This window comes from Podarcis filfolensis, assembly GCF_964270895.1.
Source record: "Podarcis filfolensis genome assembly, chromosome: 10".
Lineage (NCBI taxonomy): Eukaryota > Metazoa > Chordata > Lepidosauria > Squamata > Lacertidae > Podarcis > Podarcis filfolensis.
In genome coordinates this window covers 42,848,870-42,875,645 of record NC_139612.1, presented here as the reverse complement: position 1 = coordinate 42,875,645, position 26,776 = coordinate 42,848,870, and the positions used below count along the sequence as shown (strand labels likewise).

The window sequence follows — 26,776 nt, the reverse complement described above, 5'->3', positions numbered from 1 at the left end:
TTAAGACTGTGATTAAGCATCCGAGAAAAACTAATAGTCACCATGGCTGTGCTCTGCCTCCAGCAAAGCTTCTGAGTACTAGTCGCTGGAAACCACAGGAGGGGAGAGGGCTCTTGTGATCCTGCTTGCTGGTTTCCCAAGGAGGCCTCTGGCTGGCCACTGTGAAAGTGGGGTGTTGGACTAGATGGGCCTTTGGCCTGCTCCAGAAGGCCTCTTGCTCACTGGAAAGACAGATCGTGAAGCTGAGGCTCCGATACTTTGGCCACCTCATGAGAAGAGAAGACTCCCTGGAAAAGACCCTGATGTTGGGAAAGATGGAGGGCACAAGGAGAAGGGGACGACAGAGGACGAGATGGTTGGACAGTGTTCTCGAAGCTGCAAACATGAGTTTGACCAAACTGCGGGAGGCAGTGGAAGACAGAAGTGCCTGGCATGCTCTGGTCCATGGAGTCATGAAGAGTCAGACACGACTAAACGACTAAACAACAACAACAACAAGGCCTCTTCTTAAGCTCTTATCCTTCAGAGGCAGTTGGGGATGCTCAGCTGGCATGAAGGGAACAGTTTAGGGATGGAAAAGGAGCTGGGTGTTGTCAAAGTGATGATTGCAAGTGCACTCCTGGTTCCTGTTTTGGAGGTTGGGCTTGATGCTGAAATTGCCCAGTGGCATATGAAGTCAGGTGTGGGAGGCCTCACCCATCTCTCAAAGTGGCCTATTGCACTCAGCTACTTCTGGATGTTGCCCTCCGGCCGGTTCTGGTCTCCCATCTCTGTTATTGAGTGGCAATAACATAACTGTTGGCTTCTGAGGTACAGGAATATGTTACTTCCCCGACCACCCAGTGTGGAAGATACAGTGGTACCTCGGGTTACAGACGTTTCAGGTTACAGACGCTCAGGTTACAGACTCTGCTAACCCAGAAATAGTACCTCAGGTTAAGAACTTTGCTTCAGGATGAGAACAGAAATTGTGCTCCGGCGGCGCGGCAGCAGTGGGAGGCCCCATTAGCTAAAGTGGTGCTTCATGTTAAGAACCGTTTCAGGTTAAGAACGCACCTCCGGAACGAATTTAGTTCTTAACCCAAGGTACCACTGTACTGTGATTCCTGCACTGCAGGGGGCTGGATGTCCCTTGGGGTCCCCTGCAACTCTATAGTTTTATGGTTCTATTGTATGCTTTTAATTTTATACATTGTATGTTTCTATTTTTATTTTTTTGTGTAATTAGCTCATGAACCAGATGTGGGTAGGGTATACTTTTTTTGAAATAAAGACGAACAAAGCTATTTCACCTGCATTATCCATGCAGTCCTTACATTAGTCCTGCAAGATAGGCCAGTGTTATCTACCATGCCCTTGTTACAGAGAGGGATCCTAGCCTATTATACAAAGGTGAAGTTTACATGCATTGCTCTGTCCACTTTTGCCTCTGGCCAGGGCTGGCCCAAGACATTTTGGCACCTGAGGTGAACCAAAGATGAGTGGTGATTTACATTGGGAACGGGGGGGGGGGGGGAGAGGAGAGTGTTAAATCAACCTTACCCAGCAGCTGAGGTGAGAATCAAAGGCTGTAACAGTGGGGGAAGGGGTCCACTCTGATGCAGAGCCCAAGAGACCCCAGAGGGCAGTCCTGCCATTTCTTTCCTAGGTGTGGGAGGAGACCAACAGTGCTTTCTATGTGCCAAGCAGCTTCTGTAGAGGCAGAATGTGACTGGGGTGGTGGCAGCCAAGGAGACTGCAGATCTAACCTCTAAGGAGAGCATAGCAGCCATTGCAGTAGCACTGGGTGATGCATTCCTTGGGGGACAGATCTGCTGCCTGAGGCAGTTGCCTCACAGGTGGGCTGGCCCTGCCCATCCCTACCATGAGCCCCCAGAAGAGCCCTCAGGCTCAAAAAGTTTCCCTACCCCTGGAGTAGGCCCTCATTCAGGTTACAAGATAATACAAGGTGTCACAAGACAATGTAAATGCCAGCACCATTTTATGAAACAGATCACCTGCGTGACTACTATCCTGTATCCTAAGGAAGCATTTGTTTAAGCTCTCCCTATCACAAGAACCTGAATCAGAGTAGGTGGTTCTACTATACAATATAAACACAAATCCATGTCCAAAAAAATGGTAAAGTAAAGGTAAAGGTACCCCTGCCCGTACGGGCCAGTCGTGTCTGACTCTAGGGTTGTGCGCCCATTTCACTTAAGAGGCCGGGGGCCAGCACTGTCCGGAGACACTTCCGGGTCACGTGGCCAGTGTGACGAAGCTGCTCTGGCGAGCCGGCACCAGCGCAGCACACGGAAACGCCGTTTACCTTCCCGCTATAAAGCGGTACCTATTTATCTACTTGCACTTAGGGGTGCTTTCAAACTGCTAGGTGGGCAGGAGCTGGGACCGAAAGACGGGAGCTCACCCCGCCGCGGGGATTCGAACTGCCGACCATGCGATCGGCAAGCCCTAGGCGCTAAGGTTTTACCCACAGCGCCACCCGCTGTGGTAGTCTGCATTAAATCAAGGATATTGGGCATGAATTATGTTTATGCCCTCTCTGGAGCCAATCTGGGGAAGACACAGCACAAGAGTTAAAAATTCTGCAACGCTAATCATTAATGGGAGCTTTGCCAGCTAGCTAATGATTTGGGGATTATGTTCTGAGGACTCATCCTCATGTTGTTTAATTTGTGGTGAGCTGTGCAATTTTAGCACATCAGCCAAAATATATTAGCTAACATGAAAATGATGGTGTTAATATAGCAGACTCTCTTAAGTGTAAGCACATTAGTTCATTGAGATAAATACTCCATGCAGAGTAATGTAGCTCTATCTTTAATACTGCTAGATTATTATTTTGGCACGTTTTAGCTAGTACTGCTTGGCTGATGTATCTTAAAAATTCACACCTTCTGATACCTGTAAATGCCTCTCATGGATGAATCTTAAAAGCATACAAATTGCTGATCAAGGCTAAACTTTTCATCATTGCTGCTGCATCAAGTGCCTTCATCCTGTTTTCCGAAGTTTAAGATGCTTCCAGGAATTTATTTGCTCTTCTTTCCACAGAATGATGATGAAGAAAACTTCACTGTGTTTGCCCTTTTGAAATGAAAACAGCTGTGAGAAATCCATTTGATTCGGATTATTGTTTGGGCTTCTTTTAAAATTATTTATTTGCTTTTCCCCCAGGTCTTTGCCTTAGCAACCTAAATTGCTAACATATCCAGGGACAGGAGAAATACATCTCAATAATAATAGCTTTTTGGAAAATGCTGTTATGTGATTTGATCCTATGCTTTACTTTTTGATGCTAGTCCACATCACAATACATTATATTATAAAGAGTATCAGAACTAGATATCATCAAAACCTACTATGTGAAATTCCTCTTTTCTAGCACGAAAATCAATATGGTATGCTAATCTGTTCTCAGAACATGGTGTGCTATGCTATGCTGTGGTAAAGTATCATATATATCATTATTCATCCAAAGCATAAGACCCAAAATTACATGCCATGCCATACTAGTCTGCTGCTTTACAATTACTAGAATGCAATAGAAATTCATTAGTTAATGGAGCAAGCTTTCCCCCCCTCTTGCTCTGGACTGTAGGACTCAAACCAATGGCTTCAAGTAACAAGAAGGGAAGTTCCAACTAAACATCAGGAAGAACTTTCTGATGGTAAGAACTGTCTGATAGTGGAACGGGCTCCCTCAGGAGGTGGTGGCCTCTTCTTCATTGAAGGTTTTTAAGTGGAGGTTGGATGGCTTTAGTGGAGATTCCTGCACTGCAGGGGGTTGGCCTAGATGACCCTAGGGGTCTCTTCCAACTCTACAATTCTATGCTTCTAAGGCTCCGGGGAACCCAAAACGTTAGAAGAGTCCTGCTAGGTCAGAACAAAGATTGATCTAGATCAGCATTCTGTATCCCACAGGAGCCAACCAGATACTTCTGGGAAGCTGAAAAGGAGGTTATGAAGGCAATAGCTCTCTCTCTCTCATTGTTGCTCCCCATCAACAGGTACTGGGAGGGCTGCTACCTCTAAACCTGCAGAATGGTTACATATAGCCATCTCGACTAATCTTATAACCCAAGTCAAGAGATGCCATCATTCTATTATTACAATGCTTCTCAGTAGAAAGATTGTTTTTCCGTCTAGCTTCGTATTGTCTACATGGCAGTGGCCACCCAGGCAGAAGTCTTTCACATCACCTGCCACATAATCCTTAAAAAAATAAAAATAAATAAACCTGGAGATGCAGCTACAGAATTTGGAACCTTCTGCAGGCAAAGCAAGAAATCTCCGAAGACTCTGCTGGGGATCCCCATACTCTGCTGATACCACACACTGGTTGAGGTGTGGTGAACTACCAACTACCAGTACTTCTACAAGGTCAAAACCATGTGTCCTGGTGCTCTGTAGATTTGGAAAACCCAATAATCTTCATAATAAAGAGCTTCTTCCTAGCTGGGCACCCAGCTTTGGGGAGATCATCAGACCAAGCATTCTTTACTTCAACCTATGCCAACCTGGTGTCCATTAAATGTTTAGGGCTACCATTTCCATCAGCCCCAGCAAGCACAGCCATACTGGCTGAGACTAATGGAAGCTGTTGTTAAAAATTTCAGCAGGCTGGAGAAGGCTTCTCTCAGACCATACGGCATCAACTGAAGGCTATTAATAATAACTGACATTTACAGAGACATGCCTTTACACAAAGCAGCCTAAAAACATGGTACAGATTTGCAAAGGATGGGTGACAGCCCCATCTGGCACAAATAACCATATCACCAATAAATCCAATGGTGCTCGGATGATTTTCATGGGTCCTGTGTGTCTATAGCATACTTTATGTATGCCGGTTACCTGCAGCGGATTTGTTTTTTAATCAGATTGTTTTACACTGCCTGAGGAAATCACCACCCACTGAAATGTAGTCACTTCTGAAACTAAACTCACTATGACAGATATACATCACCATGATCTAGTTACATAGGTAAGGCATGAAAACAGCATTGTATTATATTGCATTCTCGCAAAATGTCTATTATTATATCAGGTGGTATTTGTGGACGGAGGACTACATAAGTTGTCCCCTTGGAGTGCAAAGACTTTTAAGTATTCTGCATTTTACTATCCTGCAGAATCAGTGGAGGCCCAGCCACTTACCATCTTGAGTATAGGAGTAGTTTTGCTCTCACTATGTCCCTATATGCATTCCTTACAAAAGTTATTTTCCATGTAAAAATCAATTGGCAATCATTCATTTATGTAGGAGAAAGTGGCAGGCTGCACTTGGAAGCAACAGTGAGGTGGGGGCTGTATTACCCTCTGCTGAGTTGTCTGAGTTGAGAGGTCAGTTCAAATCTCAGAAGATCTCCCACATTGTGGTCTTGGTCACACTAGAGTGTGACAGAATCTGGGAACTAACTTTTATACTGAGAGACTAAATGTGATGAGGGTGTTGATTATTACTACAATTTATAATATATTGACAGCAATACTTCTAGTGGCTTATAGATTTTTTAAAAGACATAAACAAAGATCAAAATGGTTAAAACAACAAACCCCAAATTCAGAGGGATATTGGGCAAGAAAGTAAGATCACTGAACTGTTTCAAGTGTGTTTTGCAACCCATGATGCAAGACAATATTCATGGCTTGTTTTATAAACCACAGCTAGTACATATTTGCACAGCTCATCTTAATGTACTGGCTCACTTTTGAATCCAGGACTCCACTAGTTCAGTCACTACATTGCAATACCTCATGTTTCTTGGGAAGTCTCTTATACAACTACATTGATTAGGTCTGCTTGTGTTTAGCTTAGCAGCCCAGAAACTTAAGAGTAGAGGAATGCGTGTCAAAAACACACACACACACACACAAAAACCCAAGTCCACTCTCCTTGTTTACTTTGACAGAAATAGTTTTGGCATAATGTCTCAAGGATGAAGTAATCAGAGAATTAATTGGCAATCAACGGAAACAACTTAGGGGAACAAATTCACGACTTGCTGGCTACAAATTTCTGTCTTCCACAAAGGGAAGCTACTTAGTAGTGGAAACTATGGAAAGCAAGAGAGGCCATCTAATGATACTGCCTGCCAAAGAATTGTGGGGCTACGAAGGTAGCAGGGAGCCATGAACCAGAAGCTGCTGCTGAACAGGAGAATAAACTTTGAAAAGGCACTGTAGTGCCACTGGCAGAAGTTTATGGTCCCATACGGCTCCCATGTGTTGGGGAGATGTTCAGCTTGAATGGGTGGATGGGAGGGGAGGGTGAGAAAGGAGCAGCTGGAAGAAGCTCCAAACAAAGTTGGGGAAAACATGTGGACTAGGGAGAAGAAGTGGGACACGTCACTCATTGTGAGCTGAGGTCCAGAGGGGTGGCAATGAAAGAGGAGGAGAAGCAACAGAGCCTTGTTGGGAGCCTCGTCTCAGGAGGATTGCCCTGTGGAGTCCAGGTAAAGTTTGCATGTAGACTCATCCTTTCCTTAGTCAAGGAATAATTTATGTCTTCCATAGCTGATGACATAGCTGATGCTCGAAATTTGAATGTGGCAAATAGACCAGAAGAGAAATCCAGGCAGAAGAAAGGAGACTCTATCTGAAAAAAGCTCAGTCTTACTTAACTGAATGTTCATAAAAGCTGAGAGTTGTAAGCAGTGCAAGATGAGTTTCTTGCAGGAAGAAAGTAAATAACTGTAATTGTTTCTGTGTGGATATTCTGTGTGTGACAATATAAGCCTCTGAAAGGTACAGATTACCTATCTAGGCTATGTAGTTATAATGTATCTGTTGATGCACAACTGCACAGACCCAAGGTCATCCTATTTTCTTCATTTTCTTCTTATTTTATTTGTTCCAAGACAACTTGCCACTTCTAGTGTAGACCCCCATCTATCTATCTATCTATCTATCTATCTATCTATCTATCTATCATCTATCTATAGTGAATAATGGGCAAATTGTACCTAGAGGTGAATCTATCTAGATCTTATATCTTCTTATTTTATAACCATTGCATTTTCTCTAATGCAATGTAACTCATTTTCAAAATCTTTTTTTTTTTTAAAAACAACCCAATAAAACTCTGCAAATGAAAGCCAACTAAGAGACAGTTAATGTAGCAGGAAGCCTGAAAGGCATATTTATCTCTCTTGATCATTGAAAATGAAAGCCTGATATGCTTAGCATAGTAATCAGAGAATAAGCAATGAAGCATATAATTTTATTGCATCAAATTCTATGGGCAAAATTGGGCAAAAGAGTTTTAAAGACCGAGGCACAAAAGGTATCTCCAGTTTTGTTTAAAATCTCAATAGCTACAATTTTTCATGCACAAATTTCACTTCATATTTTGAGTAGAAACATATGTCTTTATTAAATCTATCAATTCAGCAAATTCTTAATTTGCTATCAGATCTGAATTATTATGTGCAATATTATTTAGCAAGTTGTGTGACACAAATGCATTTTCCCCTTCATTCTAAGGACTCTACTAATAGCATGTAATTCACATATGGACCAAATTACCTGAGTTCAATGAGACTTCTTGCCTGATCCTGAGACTTTCTGCATGAGCATGTCAGTCCTGAAGATGATGCATTTTAACTGTTTATAACAGCATAACAGCATAAGGTTTGGTAAGCTAATGGCATGGTAAGCCATTGTTACTCAGTAATATATCTATCACAGATACATTTATTTTTGTATTTACTATCAGTGTACCAATAATTTAAACCAGTAGTCTGTATTAGGATACCGTAATACAGCACAATAATGTAATATTGTTCTGGAATATGGTAATAAAGGGCTAAGGATTTTCCAGAGGAAAAAATTTCTTGCCACTTTCAACTTTCTTCAGTTAGTCTGGATGGAAGTGTTTAACCAGGGCATTGCTTTTTTAAAGAAAAAAAAGTACAGAAGCAGCCAGTGTTTTAACAGCAGAAGCAACTGAATATGCTACTTACCGTATAATCACTGAAATCTGAATCACATCTCTCCTAATTCAAACACAATTTTTAAATCAGTGGAAAAACCTGGAAATGTGTGTCAAGCTCTCCTGTTTTGCTCAAAATTGTATGAGAGCAGTTTACAAATATCTGAGCAACTGAAAACTAGTTAAAGGTCTTTAACCTTCCTTAGCAACACTCCCACTATTCCTGGCCCAGTATTGTTTTACTCAATAGATGCAGTCAAAGCAAGCAAAAGCAGACCTCACTTCCTCACATTCCTGTGTTAAGTACACCATGTTCTCATCAGGCTGCAGGAGATAGCAGCCTCTCGGAAATGAAGGCCATATTTGGCAATGGGACAGAATAACCTTGAATATCTGCAGCTGTATTGGGGGGGGAGAGTAAGAGTTCTGTGGTGATGAAAACTGAGGGGGTGAACATTTCCCCTTTGCCGTAAGGATTTAAGACAGATGCACATAAAATCTCTCTTTGCGATGTCTCTGCTTATCTCTGTCATATGTAGGAATAAAATATATTGGAAATAGAATACCTTGGGGAGAAATGTTGAAAGCAAATAGGGAAGAGAAAATTGGGGAGGAATCTGAAACTGGGAACTGACATATTTGCGCATTATTTGGCTGCAGAGTGTAGAATCCTGGTGACCTGAGAGCATCACACACGTCTAGTTGCAGCAGATGTTGTTTTTTTATCACATGGAAGAGGAATGTCATGTGAGGAGAGGGGATGAGAAATGAGGATATAGGATAGGAATGACAAATTCCCCATACATTCTTAGGGATGGTGGGATTCATGACTAAAAGAGATGGAGAGATTCATGTTGGTGGTCACACCTGTTTGTTTGTATTTTTCAAATAGCATTTGCTTGTTGAAAACTTTTCTGTCCCACTTTTCCTTCAAATGGTCCTCAGTAGCTGACAACATTAAAAACATCAATAAAAAGGAAAAACAATTAAGTAGAAATAATACAGAGAGCAAGAAAAAATGCCAACAGCTCAGCAGACGTAAGGGGCATTATTCCATCCTCAAATCTTCCTTTAAATTGTCTGACAAAACCCAAGTGGTAAAACTGACAGGCAGGCCTCTCTATGGAGGGCATTCCAAAATTTGGATAAAGGGAGGGATATAAATCACATAAATCAAATAATAATAAATAATAACAGTTATGTCCTGTGTTCAGGAAAGCCCACTTGTGTGTTTCTATCCATCATATTTCAGACAACCAATGAGACTTCACTTCTTTGGGTCATGGATGGAGCCTGGTAGAATCTGGCATGTCATTTGTTGAGCCGTGTTTGAATTTGGTGGACCAAAGCAAGACTAGGCGGAACTTGGCAGGTTTGGTGCATAGAAGTATCTGCTGGATCATTGATGGAGCCTGATGGTGCCAGAGGTGGAGATTTCAAAGCATTGAAAGGACCACACAAGGCTTTTGGGTCAAGGAAAGAATCAAATTCTTTCTGTTGGTAGATAGGACAATGTCTCAACATAAAACTTCCCCAATCAAGTAGGAAGAAAGAACATAAAAACATAAGAGGAGGCTGCTGGATCAGGCCAATGGGCGATCTAGTCCAGCATCCTGTTCTCATTGTGGTCAACCAGATACCTCTGGGAAACAAGAGCACCTTCTCCACCTGTGTTTTCCAGCAACTGATATTCAGAAGCATTACTGCCTTCAACCATGGAGCCAGAACATAGCCATCATGACTAGTCACCGTCTAGTCTCACCCTCCATGAATTTGTCCAATCCTCTTTCAAAGCCCTCCAAGCTGGTGGCTGTCCTAGGGGTGGAGGGTAGATTTGTTGATCCAAAGGAGCCTGTGTGAAGTTCAGACTCATCCCCCCTCTGCCCCCTACCTTCCTGCTGCGCCACAAGTGCTTTGCTCTCAGAATTAGCGCTTTTGGCATAGGAACTCAACACAACATGGAGGCATACTGTATGGAGGTCAGCTTTGGGCAGGAGGAGGGCTGATTCACTCCTCATCACTCAATGCCGACCTCACCTTTCAATGCGATGGCACCAGATCCATATTTCATCTCACAGATCTACTGCCATTGTGTCTAGCTTGGCCCATATTTGAACACCATTTCATTTAAGCAGACATGGAATGAATGCTGACTAGCACTGCAGCCGTATTTTGTTTTGTTCTGTTTCAGCACAAGCGCAGGGCTTGATTCAAACTTTGGCAGAGCTAATGAGAATCCTTCCAGCAAGATTTGGCTCAAGAAGTTCCCCCACAGGATATGTTCTCACGTGTTCTTGCTTCGGCAGTCAGCCCTTCTCCTGAGCCAACTGGATTAACTAGTTTCCATGGAATGGCTTGAAGGAGAAGAAGAAGTAATTATCACTTATGTCAGTGAGAAATTCTAATATAGTGGCAGCAAAATCATTTGTTTTCCAATAGGCACTGCATTAATAAAATAGATGCTTGTAGATGAGGCAAGATTGGTTGAGAATCAAGGGAAATGAAGTCAGTGCTTTTGTGAATTTTTATTTTTTTTTTCTTTGGTCACCTTTGGAGATGCCATGGTATCTGAGTTGGCAACCCCCACACTAACCCCTTATTTGCACAGTCCCTATATATGTACAAACGCTACATACTCCAGAGTCTATGGCTGTGTACACACTATACCTTTAAAGCACATTCAAAACACGTGATTTCCCCTCAAAGAATTCTGGGCACTGTACTTTATTAAGGGTTGCTGGGAACTGTAACTGCATGAGGGCTAAACTGCAATGCCCAGAACTCTTTGAGGGGAAGCATGTGCTTTAAAGATACTGTGTGTATGCAGCCTATATGCATAGTTGAGAACATTGCTATGGAGTCACAGCATGAGACCACACACCCACTTGCATGCTTATGACTGAGGCACTTCCCTCAGCTGTGACATCTTGAAATTAACCTTCAGTTCTGTTTTTAGACTGATTCTGCTGCTCTGCTGGGTTTAATTAAAAACAAACCAACAAACCCAAACATTTTTTCACTGATACAGTTGTGATTGTTTTGAAACTATGGTGGGATTCTTTGGACTGAGAGTAGGCTGTTAAATGTTCCTGCTAAAGAAAGAAACAAACGACTGCTCCCGAAGACGCTTGGTTGGCAAGCTCCATCGAAAGAGACACCCAGGATGGGGAAAGAGGATCAAAATGGGCAGGGGTGGTGAGAGGAGAGCTGGGAGGGGTAAGGGATTGTAAAGTGTAGACGCAGAGAACAAAACACTGGACTGTCCTGCTGGCTGGATCTAGAGGCACAGATTCTAGAGGCACAGATTCTGAGGGAGCTTGGGTTGGGGCCAGAGCCCTTTCTAGAGCCCAGAGCATGGGGTAGAAAGGGGGAAGAGAACTGTAAGCTCAACAGAAAGCCAAAAGAGCATGCATTTGCATGGAACATGTGTCTGCCTCCCTGTCTGAGGCATAGGGAAACCTGTGACCTAATAATGTCAAGGCGACCTGGCTTTTGAAGGGATGCCAGTCACATGGGGAAATTTGTTCACCTTTCATGGTGTCAGGAAACACACACACCCTCCCACAGGTCAGGGCATAGACTGGAGTCATGGAGAGAAGGTGTGGCTCAGTGGCAGAGCACATGCTTTGCTTGCAGAAAGTCCAGGTTTAACCGCCGACGATACCAAGATAGATGGGCAGACGCTCCGGCTTGGTATAAGGTAGGTTAGAGCCTATGTCTCTAATGCCCCTTGAGGGACAGCCTGAGGCTACCACCCTTGGTGACACCCTGGCCCTCAAAAGCTGTGACACTGAGGGGTCCAATACACCCTGATGGGGCCCTTCCCCAATATCTGGTGCAGCATCACAGTAGGAGCAGAGGTGGTGACAGACCCATGCCAAAAGCCCAGACCTGAGATGAGAATGTCTACTCAACAGCCCAAGGTTTGCTGCCCCTCAGCTTTACTTCAGAGGAAGAGGCAAGCATTAATTTCCTCAGGAGAGTGAGGAAAATCCTCAGGGATGATTCACACCCTGGCCGGCACTTTCTTGATCACCTGCTCTCGGGCAGAAGATATAGAAGCATGATTAGTCGCACCAACAGGGTAAAGAACAGCTTCTATCATTGGGCTGAATGAAAAGATAACAACAGGGCAACTGACTTTCGGGTTTGGTGGGTGTGCGTCAGTAAACGAGGGGAATTAAGACTAAGAGAGCTGAGTGTGGGGTGCTTGTGTAATCTCACTGTATACAAGTTGTACAATAAAGTATTTCAATGTGTATTTACTTGGGAGGAAGAGGCAAGCCTTAAAATGAAACTTCTTCATCTCTGCCTCTTAGCTGCTGTTACAACTAAGAAGTCCCACATATAATCTTGCCTAACCCAACTCCGGCTTCTGCTGGACAGCTCCCCAACTGGTCCAGGCCACTGGATCAGTCCATGCTCTGACTGTTGGAAGCCACTGCCCTGCTCTGGGTTGATAGAAATGGACACAAGCTCTGCTTGTCTGAAGGACAAATAACAAAAGAGTTCAGCCACCACAAGCGATAAGGGGTCTGTCACACTACCTTCAGCTGTCTGAAAACATAAGCACAACCAAAACAATTGTCCCCAGTCTTAAATTATAAACAGTAGGCACAGGGAAATGGCATTGTTTTATAAACAATACTGTTGTCTCGCCAGCGGGAAAGAATGTTACACATCAAAATCAATAGGAATTCAAAGGATGCTAATATGGGAAATGGAGGAGAGGAACGGGTCTCAGGAGACCCAGAAAACGCAACATCTGGGATTTGTGTTTGAAATTTTACAGTTTATGTTTTATAGAACCTGTGATCAAGAAGGTCAGGTTTTGGATCCCCAGATGTGAGGGGATTTATTGCTGCCTTTCATATCCTAAACGAAGCAAGATCAAAGTCACCTCGTCTCATAGGACCAAGGCTGCTGAAAAGCGGGTGCATCCTCCTCTTTGGTCTATTTGACCGCAGAGATTTGTGCTGCCGTTTCAGCCTTTTGATATTACATACTTTGGTCCTTCTCTGCTGGGAATGGCTGATCAGACATTTTCATTACGGAATTCATTTTAAAAGGAAAGACTGTTTATTTGGAGGGGGGAAAGGGGGAGCGATTAATTATTAATAAGAATTTATAGAGAAAGTCAGTGAGAATATTATTACCAGTGAAATATGGTACGGCTGGTACTTCAGGAAAAAAAATCTGCAGCAAATCATAGAGAGTAAAAGTGTGTGTGTGTGTGTGTGTGTGTGTGTGAGAGAGAGAGAGAGAGAGAGAGAGAGAGAGAGAGAGAGAGAGAAACAAAGAAAGAAAGAAAGAGTGGTAAGCAGGTTCCAAGGATCTAGAGAAGATATTCTTGCATAAATGCATATTTTATTTTAACAGTCTAATAATACAGCCCTATCCACCTTTACATTGTTGTTTAAAATGCTGTGATATTGCCGCCACCAATTTCAGTGTCAATCCTCGGGTTAACGTTGACAATATATGTATATCATCTTGGCCTTAAAGCAACTTACCTGAAAGAGGGGCACATATGTATCCTTCCTGCTTTTGGCCTGAAGTTCTAGAACTGAACTGTATGTATGGAATAATTGTGGTTTTGGGTGGGTGGAATGGGTCCAAAACCCCCACACCAACACCCCACTTTGAAACGTGTGCAGTTTGCGTGCCTTAATTTGTAGAATAGCAGGTCACGGGGCTCAAGCCTACCTGAAAACCAGGTATTTGGGACAGTAGGTTTAGGAGAAGGAGGGGGTAATTATGATGGTGATAATTGTGAACTGCCCTTCAACAAGAATTCTCAGACTGGTAAGCAGTCTACAGTAAAACACAGAATAAAAACATCAACAACAAAAACCACTGTTACTGTAATGATCATAAATATAGCCGGCTGCAGCACAGAACATAATCATAAAGTGATGGAGGAGGCATCTCATTAACCTGTGCAGGCCAGGTGGAACAGATACATCTTCAGTTGGTGGTGAAAAGACTACTTTTCCCATTGGTCCTGAGCCACACTGGCTGGGGATGATGGGAGTTGGTGTCCCACAATGTCTGCATGGTCACGGGATTCCCATCTCTGGTGTAGACTGAAGGTGCAATTCTATGCACATGTACTTGAGCTCAGTGGGACTTTTGTCTGGGTAAGTATATACATATGGGGTAGAATTGCATGGATGGAAAAGCATGCCACACTGGGGTGGCAGAGGTGGTGTTGTCCATTTGGTAATGTAAAACCTGTTTATTTGAAATTGTAAAACTTAAAACATTTGAAAGGGAGGGGGGACTGCAAAACTAAGATTGAAAAACTGAATTCAGCTAGACTTCTTTTTGAACAGCCATAGGATAGGAGTCTTTTTCGTGTGCATCATTTTAATCTTAGCAGTGTTAACCTAACAATGATTAACACACATAAAACAAGAAGGAAACTATATTTCATTAAATATGGAAATGAACTCAGATTTGAACCAACTCCGACTAATCCCTAAGGGTACCAAGTGGCTGGGTTGGAGCTGTTCCCAGGCTGTAAGGAGATGAAGGTCATACTTCAATGGAAGGGTAATTGAATTTTCTCAGGGGTTTACCATAAGACCAAGCAGCTGAAATACATGAATTCTGTGTCTCTGCCAATTTTTTTTATTACTTTGTCAGTCATTTCTCAAACGAGAAACTATGCAATTCTGATTAATCATGATATAAACCTTATGGATGATGGCCAGCAATACTGACTTAGCCCTCTCGAGGCAATAACAAAATCCTCCCCAGTTTAATGAAAAGCAAATTAGCACAACTCCTGACCAACTCGAGGAAGGCTGTGGTCAAACATCCATTTGTAAAGCAAAATGGGGCACACAGTGAATCAGTCATAGGACTGTTTTCCCATAGGCCCAGCCTCTGCTTGTATTACCTCAACTCCTTTCATTCCCTTTTGTGTGAATCAGACCTGACGGTGTCTAGTTTGTGTACAGCCAGTGGCCTAACATCAGGGGGGCCACAGGGGAAATTGCCCCAGGCACAAAACTGTTAGGAGCGCAAAAATTGTATCGTAATGCCTTAGACACATGTTGTGAATGTGGCCATAAAATAAACCCATCAGACCTGCAACAAAATCTTGCAGCATAGAGCCACAGGATTCCAGCCACTTCATTCTTCAAGCTTTTAATGTTTAATAGGTTATTGTATTTTAGTGTTTTGTTGGAAGCCGCCCAGAGAGGCTGGGGGGACCCAGCCTGTTAAGTTGTGGGTGAACATATCAGACGACACAGCGATTCTTCAAACAGCTCTTGTTTATTCACAGGCCAGAACTGAACTGAACTGAAGGGTTCAGTCAGCCTGCTTATACAGAGCTCCAGTACAACGTAACTGTAACAATTTTCTAAAACTATCCAATCACTGAATGTCACTTTCGATCCCTTATTTGCATAACTATCTACAGTATCCCCCTGCTGGCCCAGGGTGAGAACTTCAGTACATAACACAGCCAGATGGGTGGGGTATAAATAATAATAATAATAATAATAATAATAATAATAATAATAATAATTCTATTCTCCCTTTCCCTGATTTTCTGACCCCCTCCCTCTCTATAAGCATTCAACGAACATGGAACACTTAATCCCCACTGGGCTGTTCTAAGGTCTCCCTTTGTTTTTTCCCCTATTGATTTGTATGTCTGCAAACCTTGGTTGCCCCCCAGACCTACAGCTGCAATCTCCTTGTATGCTGCTGGTGCTGTTTTGGTGACATACACAATGACACTCAAGAGTCTGAACACTGGAAGTAGAATGAAATGCTAAGAGGCACTGTTTTTATTGGATCATTTTTTGTTGGAAAGAGTCAGGCCAAGCAACTGAACTTCAGGCTCCTTTATTTTCCATGTAAAGGTTGTTTATACGCAGAATGTTGTAGCAGAAAAACAGATAATACGGGGGGGGGGGGATATGGTGGTTGTTTTTTTCTTCAGCCAATAGACACTTGTAGATGGATTAATCCAATATATAAGGTTCCAGTTAACAAATAAACAGTTTCGCTGTGATGAACTGACAGATTAATCCAAAAACCCTCATCATATCAATAAAACATGGCTTTCCACTTGACAGTTAGGATTTAAATTGTTCCAGGATAAAATGAATTGTAGCTGTATCTTCTCAGAAGACATGTCAAGCATTCTCCCTTTCGTACATTTGTCTTTAAAAAGAATTCAGTCTATTCATTTCTGTTGTAAACAAGTATGTATTTAGCCAAGCTTGAATTAAAGGGGAAGCCTTATTTCTCCAAGTCTTTCAACGATAAGGCGCTTGCCAGCCACTTCCTACTTTCTCTGTCGTAAGAACATTTTTAAGGCGCAACAGAGTCAACGGCCTTGTCGGCCTTATGCCAATTCATCTAATAACCTTGATCCGATAGGATCTAATTTTCTGGCATTTCCATCAAGTCTAGGCAAGGAACACAGGAAGCAGTCTTATACTGAGTCAGAGTATACTGAGTACACCTTGCTCAGGACTGTCTACACGGACTGGCAGCAGCTCTCCAGGATTTCATACAGCAGTTGGCAAGGCAGTGGGGCAGCTCACCTGGCCTCCTGTCACCAGCATTGGGAGTGGCAAGGCCAGCACCAGCCTCACCAGTGCCTCTCCCTCTCTCCCTCCCACCAAGCAGCAGCAAAATGGGGGGCAGGAGGGCAGGGGAGCACTCTATCCCAGTGACCGCCACTGAGCAGGAGACATTCCCAGCCCTATTTGGTGGGGTGTCATGGATGAAACCTTGGGTTTTATACATACAAGGCAGATGGCCCTTCTCTAATTATTACTTATTTAATTAATTTCTATACCACCCTATACCAGAAGGTCTCAGGGCGGTTCACATAAAATATCAAATACATAAAATCAAAACAAAAACAACAATCCAATTTTAAAAAAACAAACAAACTGCAAAGAGCCAGCATTTTAAAAAGGGTATAGGATGTCGATCAAGTCAGGCAAAGGCCTGGTTAAAAAGGAATGTTTTTGCCTGGCACCTAAAGGTGTATAGTGAAGGCACCAGGCGAACTTCCTTGGGGTGATAAAATTAAGGCCCAAGTAAATGCCATGTTAATTGGAGGAATGCATGCTTTTTGAAAGGGAAGCCTGCTAATATTATTTATTTATTTATTTATTTATTATTTATTTATTATTATTTATTTACATCCCACCATCTGGCTGGGTTTCCCCAGCCACTCTGGGCGGCTCCCAAAATAATAATAATAATAATAATAATAATAATAATAATAATAATAATAATAATGTGATAAAACATCAAACATTAAAAACTTCCCTAAACAGGACTGCCTACAGAAAGTCAGATAGTTGTTTATTTCCTTGACATCTGATGGGAGGGTGTTCCACAGGGTGGGCCCCCCTCCAGACTGGGAGAAGTGGGGACGGCTAATTTAGCTCACCCATGACTTAAAGCTACTATTTGCATGCTAGTGGAGGCTTCCCCCAAAATGGCAAGGATCCCTTTTGGTGAGGTCGTTTCCGTCCGACCTTGGCAGGGAGAGATGCAGTTAAACTTCCCCTCCCCATCCCACACAGTCCCCAGGCAGCTCAGGATTCCCTTGCATTACTATTTACACAACAACAAGTGCACTGTTTCTTTGGCCCTCTGGGGGCCCTCCCTCCTTGCAACACCTGCAAGCAGATGTGTCATTCTGAAATTTATATTGCAATGAAGTTGGAGAGAAGTGCCCGTTAAACTCCTGTTAAACTCATCATGCTAATCCTAACAGATTTAGCATGTTAGCACATGTTTGTTGTTAGGCGGTAATACAGTGGTACCTCGGGTTAAGAACTTAATTTTTTCTGGAGGTCCGTTCTTAACCTGAAACTGTTCTTAACCTGAGGTACCACTTTAGCTAATGGGGCCTCCTGCTGCCGCCGTGCCGCCGCCACGCGATTTCTGTTCTCAGCCTGAAGCAAAGTTCTTAACCCAAGGTACTATTTCTGGGTTAGTGGAGTCTGTAACCTGAAGCATCTGTAATTAGTGTCTGTAACCCGAGGTACCACTGTACTGCCAATTAAAACCTTTTTCTCACTGGGCTGCATACTTTGCTGCCCTAGTCCAGCAAGGGAGATCTGCTTGGCAAAGTAGACTCTGACATACAGAAGGTGCTAACATAGGAAACTAACTTCATGCTTGTCTTGCTAGCCCAGGACTAACTGCTCTAACAGGGAGCAGCACTCCAGGGTCACAAGGTAGGAGTCTTCCCTGGCCCTATTATTAGAGACCCCTTTTAACCGGAGATGCCAGCAATGTAAGGGGCCTTTCTACATACAAGCATGTGGTCTGCCATTGAGCTACAGCCCCTTGTTCCGATTCAGCAGTAGCCAGCAGGTTTTCCCAGGGACAGTGGGGAGTCTGAAGCGAGGTTACAGGGAACCAGGCAGAGGGCCTTCTCAGTGATGGCACCTGTGGAACGCCCTCCCACGAGATGTCAAAGAGAAGAACAACTATCTGACTTTTAGAAGACATCTGAGGGCAGCCAGGTTTAGGGAAGTTTTAATGTTTGGTGTTCTATTGTGCTTTTAATTCTATTGGGAGCCACCCAGAGTGTCTGGGGAAGCCAAACCACATGGGTGGGGTATAAATAACAATTATTATTATTATTATTATTATTATTATCATCATCATCATCATCATCATCATCATCATCATCATGGGACAAACGAAAGTGTGGATGAGCGCTTAGGTTTGTGCAACTGAAGCAGATTAAAGCACTCTGTGGCTCTAGTACAACAAATCCACTTTAAAAAAAGAATTAGACTTCTCCCACTTTAGAAACTGATAAGGAAATGCACTGAAAAGTGTGGAATGAACCATGATTAACAGGACAAAAAATAAGTAGCCCACAAGCAAATCAGGACGAGTGTAAGTTAGATACATATAGTCATATAATCTCCTGGCAAAAATGCTCAACCAGATAGGATCTAACCTCTATGTAAACTTTATGCAAGCAAATCAGGATGAATGCTCAATAGATTGCCTAGACTCCATTACAATCTTTTGGGGCCTGTGAGTGATGCACATCATTCAAAGGCTTCTTTCCTTTCACTGTCAACCCTATGTGAGGGCTGTTTTAAATATGCAGAAACAGCACATGCCACAGTCCTGCCTGGACAGCAGCACTTCAGGCTGTATAGGAAGGACTGAAGGCTTGAATGCTCCCCTGCTTTTCTGCACATAGAAAACTAGCTTGTCAAGGATAAGGCTACTTTTCTAGAGATGGGGAGTGTACATGGAAGGACCATAGCTCAGAGCTAGAGCATCTGCCTTGCATGCAGAAGGTCCCACAGTCAATCCCCAGCATCTTCAAGTGAGGTGGGGAGAGACCACTGTCTGAAATCCTGGAGTGCTGCAGCCAGTCACAATAGAAAGTACTGGGCTAGATGGACCAATGGGCTGGCTTGGTATAAGGCAAGTTCCTATGTTCCTTCGGAGGGCTGTTCAACACATGCCTTCCTCACCTGGTGCTGTATATAGTGATATAGCCTAGTGAGGGCTGTACCATGTGTTATTTTGGCACATTCAAACTGATTCTGAAAGAACAGGAAATCAAAGCAGGTTTTATCCTTTTCTTACAACAGGAACACAAAGATGAAAGCTCTGGTTGTGCCCATTGTTGGCACCCTGACACTTCTCCTTTTCTTCCACCTCCTGCCCAGCAGCAGCTGTCAGAAGGCATTTCAGAATCACATTCAGGAGTGGAATTACAGAGAAGGAGGTAAGAGGTGCTAGCAAGCCAAGGCAGAGGCAGGAGTTATTTGTAAGCTCCTTGAAGGCAGGGGCCTGTCCACTTTTAGTTTTCTAACTCTGCAAGGCGCCCATGTGCACTGATAACACCGTCTTAATATGAAGAAGAACGTTTCTGATAAAGGCTTGTGTGAATTCTAGTTTCCTGCCCAGTCTTGAGTTCCTCACCAGTAGGGTTGCCATATTTCAAAAAGTGAAAATCCACACACAAAAGTTGTTGAGCTTTTTCCCAGACATTTCAGCCCTGAGATATGTTTCTGACAACCAAATCTTGGTTATTATGGATGTATGGCAACCCTTCACACTACAGGAAGCCAAATATACAATGCTACAGTATTTGTGTACATGCAGGTATTGGGAGCTGAAGTGCCACTTGGTGACTGTGAATGAGTCTTAGTACTATGGTTTTGCCTAAAGGAAGGGTGGGGGGATCTCAACACCTGTCCTGCAGAAGAAGTACAGTCACATGCTTCCACCACAGAATTTTATCTTTGGATGAATGCGCTTACTACCCCAGATAGTGTATCAGTTGCAATGATTATTTGTGGGATGTGATTGCACAAGTAAAGTCATTGGGCTACAGTCCTCAATGAGATTTACTTCTAAGTAAACACACCTAGGTTCAGAGATGTAGCTAAAGAAAAATAGAAATACAAATCCGTGAATGGTGGGGGTTAAAACATTAGCGAGGAGCAGACAAAATATTAATAGAATAATATAAGCAGCAGTGAGAGCAACATTTAGGAAGGTTTTTGAACACCAGGGGAGCTGTCAGTGATGGGAAGGGTGAGCCTCTCTCGGGAGAGAATTTGAGAATTTCTCCATTTTCATAGGACTAGAAAACAGGTGTTGAAAAAAGCAAAAAGCAATCTTCGGGAACTGAATGTGCCAGATTTTGTGCACCTGGCTGCAATCCCACAGACACATACCTCTGGATTACACGCAAACATGTGTATATTTATAGTGATATTTAATCCATGAAGATTTAGGTGTACTGGAAGATAAAATAACTGATTAATGACTTGCTTCTCCCTCCCTGAATATTTTCTTTCCCCTCATTCTCACGTGAATTCTGATATTGCAGCAGATAAAGTGAATATCCAAGGCATAAAGAGTTTTACGCGCACACTGGAGAAGTGGGGGAACAGCATCTTTTGGCAAATGAAGCACTCTTTGCTGAGTCACCCTGATGCACTCCTGCCTGAACTTTCCAGGTAAGAATACAAGAGCAACACTCGCCTTTTCTCCACTCTGCTTTCTCTGGAACAGAGAATTCCCCAGTGTTGAAACTCTTTATACCCCAAAGGGGAAGATTGGATGAGCAACTAGGATTTTAGCCTTAAAACTCTGTTAGTGATGGAGAGTCACTAGAAAGGGAAGAAATATGCCTGGGTTGTCCTAACTTCTTTTACCCCATAGCATAAATACAGACCAACTCTCAAAGTGATGAGCCCACTTTTTCTTATACCAGGGATACTCTGAAAAGGAGAGGGCATGGTAAATTCTGGATTGAGGGAGGTGAAAGTGAGGGAAGGCAGTGACTTGGAATAGAAATTCATGGAGGTACAGAAAGCTATCTGCATTAAACAACAGTATGGGTGTCATGAGCCTCAGTCCCAACTCACTGTGATTTATACCTGAATAAGCATGAGTATGATGTTTCATACATTTCATACATTGGTCCAAACTGGCTAGTTTTCAAGCATTTCAGTTTAATAACTGATATGCAATTCAAGGCGGGGGGCGGTCCTATTCCCCTTTAGGCAAAAATATTCTCTTTTATTTATCATCCAGATAGGATGGCGAAAGTTGAAGCAGAGCTTGGTGGGGAGAGTGGGGAGCAAAATGTCCTTAAAAACCCATCCCATCCCATTTTCAACAAAGCAGTTAGTAAAATTAACCCTACTTATATTTGGCAGAAACAATAAAAAGTGGGTTTTAATGGGGATACCAGAATGTTTCGGATCTGCTTGCTTATATTTTGAATCAGTTATGGCACCAGCTGTGAGCGTGAAAGACTCCCATGTGGACAACATGCTCTTAAAAGTGAGTGTAAAACTTAGCGTGAGTGGTAGTTAACTGTTCAAATGTCCCTAATGGGCTGTTTATATGGGAAGAAATGCCAACATAAATATATAATAAATGTTGGTGCTAATATTTTTTCCAATGATTACACTGAATAATGTTTCTGTTAGATCATAAATGTTTTTAGCAGCAGTTTCTGTTTGCATCTGTGTTCATAGGTGGCTTATACCCATAGCAAGGAGGAAAGTCCTCCGAACTCAGACTTACTGCTGATGCAGAGTAGACATCCCTAGGCCTGCCCTTTAAGAGGCTAGTGGTTAACAGCAGGACTCAGATATAAGTCCCATTGGAATTACTCTGAGGTAATGAATGATTGCAGCCTAAGAGCGCTGTGTTCCAAAATGTCCTTGAGTCAAATCTCCACTCAGGTTGCCTCCAGGCTGCCACCCAAGTGCAACACATCAACTTTAAAGAAGAACTGGATTTTTTGCAGTTTGGAAAGTGATGGGGGAAATGTATTCAAAAGAGGGGTGTGTGTGAATGAATGACCAACAGGAAAATGTATAAACAGGATGAGTGTTAGTTTTCATATAACCACCTTGCAAACAACGCTATATAAATAATTACTACTTTTAGGGTATTTAATTGAAGAATCACCACCATCTATCCAAGCCTTGAAGTGGATTTCTCAAACTTGGTCAGACGAAGCTGCTAGATCTAATTATTTGTGCTGGTATATACTATTTTCTGCAGCGTTTTAACAGTTTGCTTGATGATGCCTTAACACAACTGTTAGTGTGCCTCATCCTAAGCATTGCGACCTGGCAGAGCAAGCCTCAAGCCCCCGTCTTATGGTCAAGTCACAATATGTCTACTCAGAAGTCCCACTGATCTCAATGGGATCTGCTCCTGGGTAAGGGCATATCAGATTGCAGCCTTACAGCCTTAAAAAAAAGTCCGACAGGACTTAAAATATTTCTGCATACTCATCTCATGTTTTAAGTACATATTGCAGCTGAAGGCACTTAATGTGTGGTGTGCCCTTAATTTCAATGGGTCCTATTGCAAAAATGAGTAAGGCTGGGCTAGGTCCAGTAGGCATGAGATTTGATGGGTCCCTGGGGAGGAATCATTGTTAGCACTAACACTGCAAAAGGCTTTGATCACCTCCTATCAGTGGCAGCCTCCGACCACGCTGATTATTTATCATCACAACAGTTGTGCCACACATACAGGCTTCTGAACTGTGCTGACTGAATTGTGTTGAGTCGTACTGAGCAAAACTGGCAGTGAACTGCCATAATAATCCTGATCTGTATACATTCTTAATATTGATCTTCTTTGACCGGCAGCCTCCGGCCTGTCTCTGAAGCAATTGACAATCTCCTGAAGCAAGTACTTTCCATGAAGAAGAGGCTGGCAGAGCTGAACGAGCGTCTCGGTATCATGAGCAGGACCCTCTTCCCCATCCGCTACAAGGCCCAACGGAGCCAGAGGCTTGGCAGCATCCATCTGAGGAGGGTACCGCTTCAGCAAAGGAGGAGGAGGTACATGAGAAGGCATCTTCAGTGGAATTAGCTCTTCTCCAAGATGAAATTTTGCTCAATCTCTATTCCAGAGGTCCTCATCAGAAAGCTCAATAAAAGAAAGTTTTGACTAAAAGAAAATGTGTACAATATTATTACTGAAGGTTTCTCTCTCTTCCCCATGAATGGCAGTCATAAAGGGTGTTTGCACGTTACGTGCAAGATGTCTACAATCTGTGTACACTCAAAGTTGAGCAGTACATGTGACGCCCAATAAGTGTTTGGTAGGTAGTAGCATGCATGCAGTTGCAGATCAGCCTAGTATCTGCAGAAGGATCTTTGTCTAAAGCAGGCATGGAAATTACAAGTCCCATCAGCCCCAGCAAACATGACCAATGACCAGGGATGGTGAGAGTGGCAATTTAGCAACATCTGGAGGTCAAAATGTTGCCCACTCCCTTTCCCCTTTGGCTGTGGCTGTGGCTTCCTACAGCCTACAAATCCCTAAAACTCCTATGTATAAATAATGTCCTTCAGTTCCTTGCCTGAAAGAAAAGGCTTATTTCTGAGCACACAATTTGAGCTTTCTTACTTCAGAATTAGATTTGAAGAGGGTGTTTGGGAGAGGTAGTTTTCAGACAGTCTGAGCATTTCTGGTTAAGGATTATGAAGCTTCCATTTGAAATGATCCAGTATGAAATGAAAAGTACAAACATAATGATACAGAGAGTTGTCTTGTATGCATAGTACAATCCAAACAAAAAAAAAGTTTAACAGTTTCCTCTCCTAGCATCTCTTGCATGCTTTTTGCTTCTTTTTTGGACTAAACTTTTATGTTTTATATTCTCTCAAAAGACTTGTGAAATTCACAGTATGGTTCTTTCTTTAGTAGGTGCTGAAAGAAAGGCAGACATACAAAAGGAAATCACCATCCTCTCCCTGAACTCCTTTTAAAAATCCTATTAATGATTTTGCAACCTAGATACACAGTTGCCTTCTCCAGCCTATGTATATAATTGTCATCATCTTTCAACCCACTGACAGCTCCCACTCAACTCTCAGTGAAACTCATCAGGCCTTCAACTTCCTCCATGACTTCACCCTTAGAAACTTCAGCTTTTGCCACTCCATCTTCTTGGAGCCAATCCGATGTATGCATTAATATAAAAAAGATGTTCTCTCTCTAAAGACCTTGAAACCCAATAAATTGTAGCCAATGTGCCTGTGAAAAGATTGTGAATTCACTCATTTCATATGTGTAGCACAAACTAAACCACTTCCCATGGATATACAGTGGTACCTCGGGTTACATACGCTTCAGGTTACATACACTTCAGGTTACAGACTCCGCTAACCCAGATATTGTACCTCGGGTTAAGAACTTTGCTTCAGGATGAGAACAGAAATCACGCGGCAGTGGCGGGAGGCCCCATTAGCTAAAGTGGTGCTTCAGGTTAAGAACAGTTTCAGGTTAAGAACGGACCTCCAGAACGAATTAAGTACTTAACCTGAGGTACCACTGTATGCCCTGGGGCGTGGGAGACTAAAGTCACCAATGGCTACTAGTCATTATGGCTCTGCACTACCCCCAGAATCAGAAGCAGTATCCCTCAGAATAACTTCTGCTTGGAAGAATGAATTGGTGGGTGGGTGTTTCTGGAGCCATGTCATGCTTGTAGACTTCCCATTGGCATCTGGTTGCCCACAGGAGAAACAAAATAATGTATTACAAGAGTGGGGAACCTCAAGCCCAGGGACCAAATATGGCCTCCAGACCTCTCTGTCTGGTCTTCAAGGTGTTCCCCAGGCCCCACCCCTCATCGGTTTTGCTTTGTGTCCTCCTCAAGTGCTTCCGCTTGGCTGGAATGGGTCCTTAAAGTGTCACGATGCCCGTTGCTTGCCTGAAAAGAGGAGGGAGAAATTAAGAGTGTGCAGAAACCTCTGCCTTCTGAGTGGCTGGAATGTAGGTGACTTATTTTGCCCCACTCACTTCAGGCCCAACCAATCACAGGTCCCCAGAAATTGCCCATAAGGCCGTTTGGCTGCAATAGCTCCCCACTCCTGTTGTATTAGATGTAGCTGAGATTCGGCACCGGTGTCGCACCTCCACCCTGAAACAACCCAATGTGAACTGAGCATGCTCAGCATGCTTGAATGCTGGCTGACCGATGTGGGAGGAAACTGGGAGAGGAAATGAGAAAACCAGGAGAGGGAGACTGGATGTCTTTGAATCAGAATTTTGTTCCAAGGACTTTGTGCAACCTTTGCTAAACTCAATGGTGTATTCGTTGTAGTTGCCCCATATTTCAAGTGATACCTTGCTTGTTATAATACCATAATTCCTTTCTATGGGGTGGCGGGAAAGGCTGCAGCTCAGTGACAGAACAAATGGATCACACGCAAAAGGTTCCAGGTTCGATCTCTGGCATCTCCTTGAAGGGCTATGAAAGACCTCTGTTTTGGGGTTATCTACAGATCCATTGCCAGTAAATGTGGGTGTCAACAACACTGAACTCAGATGGAGCAACAGTATGACTTGGTATTATGGGCCAACTTCCTGTGTTCGTGTTTATTGGTGGGGAAATTTCACAATTAAATCTTTTCAGATTTTTAGTAAACATGTCCAGCAGCCGAGATTATAGGGGCGTGGAAGTGAAAAGGGACAACTAGATTTTAGTAGAACTAAATAGCTATACAGTATGTTCAATATTCCAAGATTATACAATCTCCTAAAATTACACAATAATCTTATAATTATACAATAGCAATTAGAGATGCATTGCAATGGATCAATGCAGATCTCTGCTGTGTTGCCAAAACTATTATTTCTGTGCACATACACAGGCAAATGAATTAGAATGCTCTGATATCTTCTTTTGGGGTGACTTAAATTGTGCTGTTCTTGAAGTTCCATTGCAGGTAATGGAACTTTCACACCTTTCTCTTGAAATGGCATAACCTTGAGTTTTCAGTGTTCCCAAATGCTTAGCTTGGTGTTCTTCCCAAGTGCCTTCTCCAGAGTGACCCTAGGAGCCAGTCCTCAGCGGCTGACTCATCTCCTTTCACTCCCAATTGGCTCCTCATCTCAGTGGTTAAAAACCTCACCTTTCATGCTGCTTGGGCAGCTCTAGGAGACAGGGATCCTTCAACCCCTCATGACCCCAGACCACTATACTGTACATGTGATTATTGGACGTGGATTCATACATCATGCCCTTAAGATATGCATGCAAAAATGTTTTTAATGTACACTGAAAGGGCATGTGTGCTTGTATATACTCAACAAATACCTGCCTGACATATGAAACATTCATGCATGAAGGAGTCAGAACTGGCCACTGGTCACCACCATGAATTTGCCACAATGTGTGACACAGTCCCCAGCAGTGTGCTTGCAGCAGAGGCCCATGGCACAAATTTGCATGGTATTTGCATATATTTGTGGGAATGTTGTGGATAGTAGGAGAGGATATATTGATTATATCCTCAGGTTACAGATGCTTCA

The 26,776-nt window shown here is 43.0% G+C and overlaps 1 protein-coding gene across 1 annotated transcript; it reads left to right on the top strand.

Moving 5' to 3' along the window:
- Nucleotides 1-11,597: 11,597 nt before the first annotated feature.
- Nucleotides 11,598-23,412, top strand: LOC310743519 (uncharacterized protein). The gene is made up of 5 exons (XM_083573873.1): nucleotides 11,598-11,636; nucleotides 18,124-18,165; nucleotides 19,555-19,691; nucleotides 20,805-20,934; nucleotides 23,098-23,412. Exons 3-5 carry the CDS (start codon nucleotides 19,565-19,567, stop codon nucleotides 23,321-23,323), a joined length of 483 nt encoding a protein of 160 aa, XP_083429999.1. The 5' UTR covers nucleotides 11,598-11,636; nucleotides 18,124-18,165; nucleotides 19,555-19,564; the 3' UTR covers nucleotides 23,324-23,412.
- The last annotated feature ends 3,364 nt before the right edge of the window (nucleotides 23,413-26,776 follow it).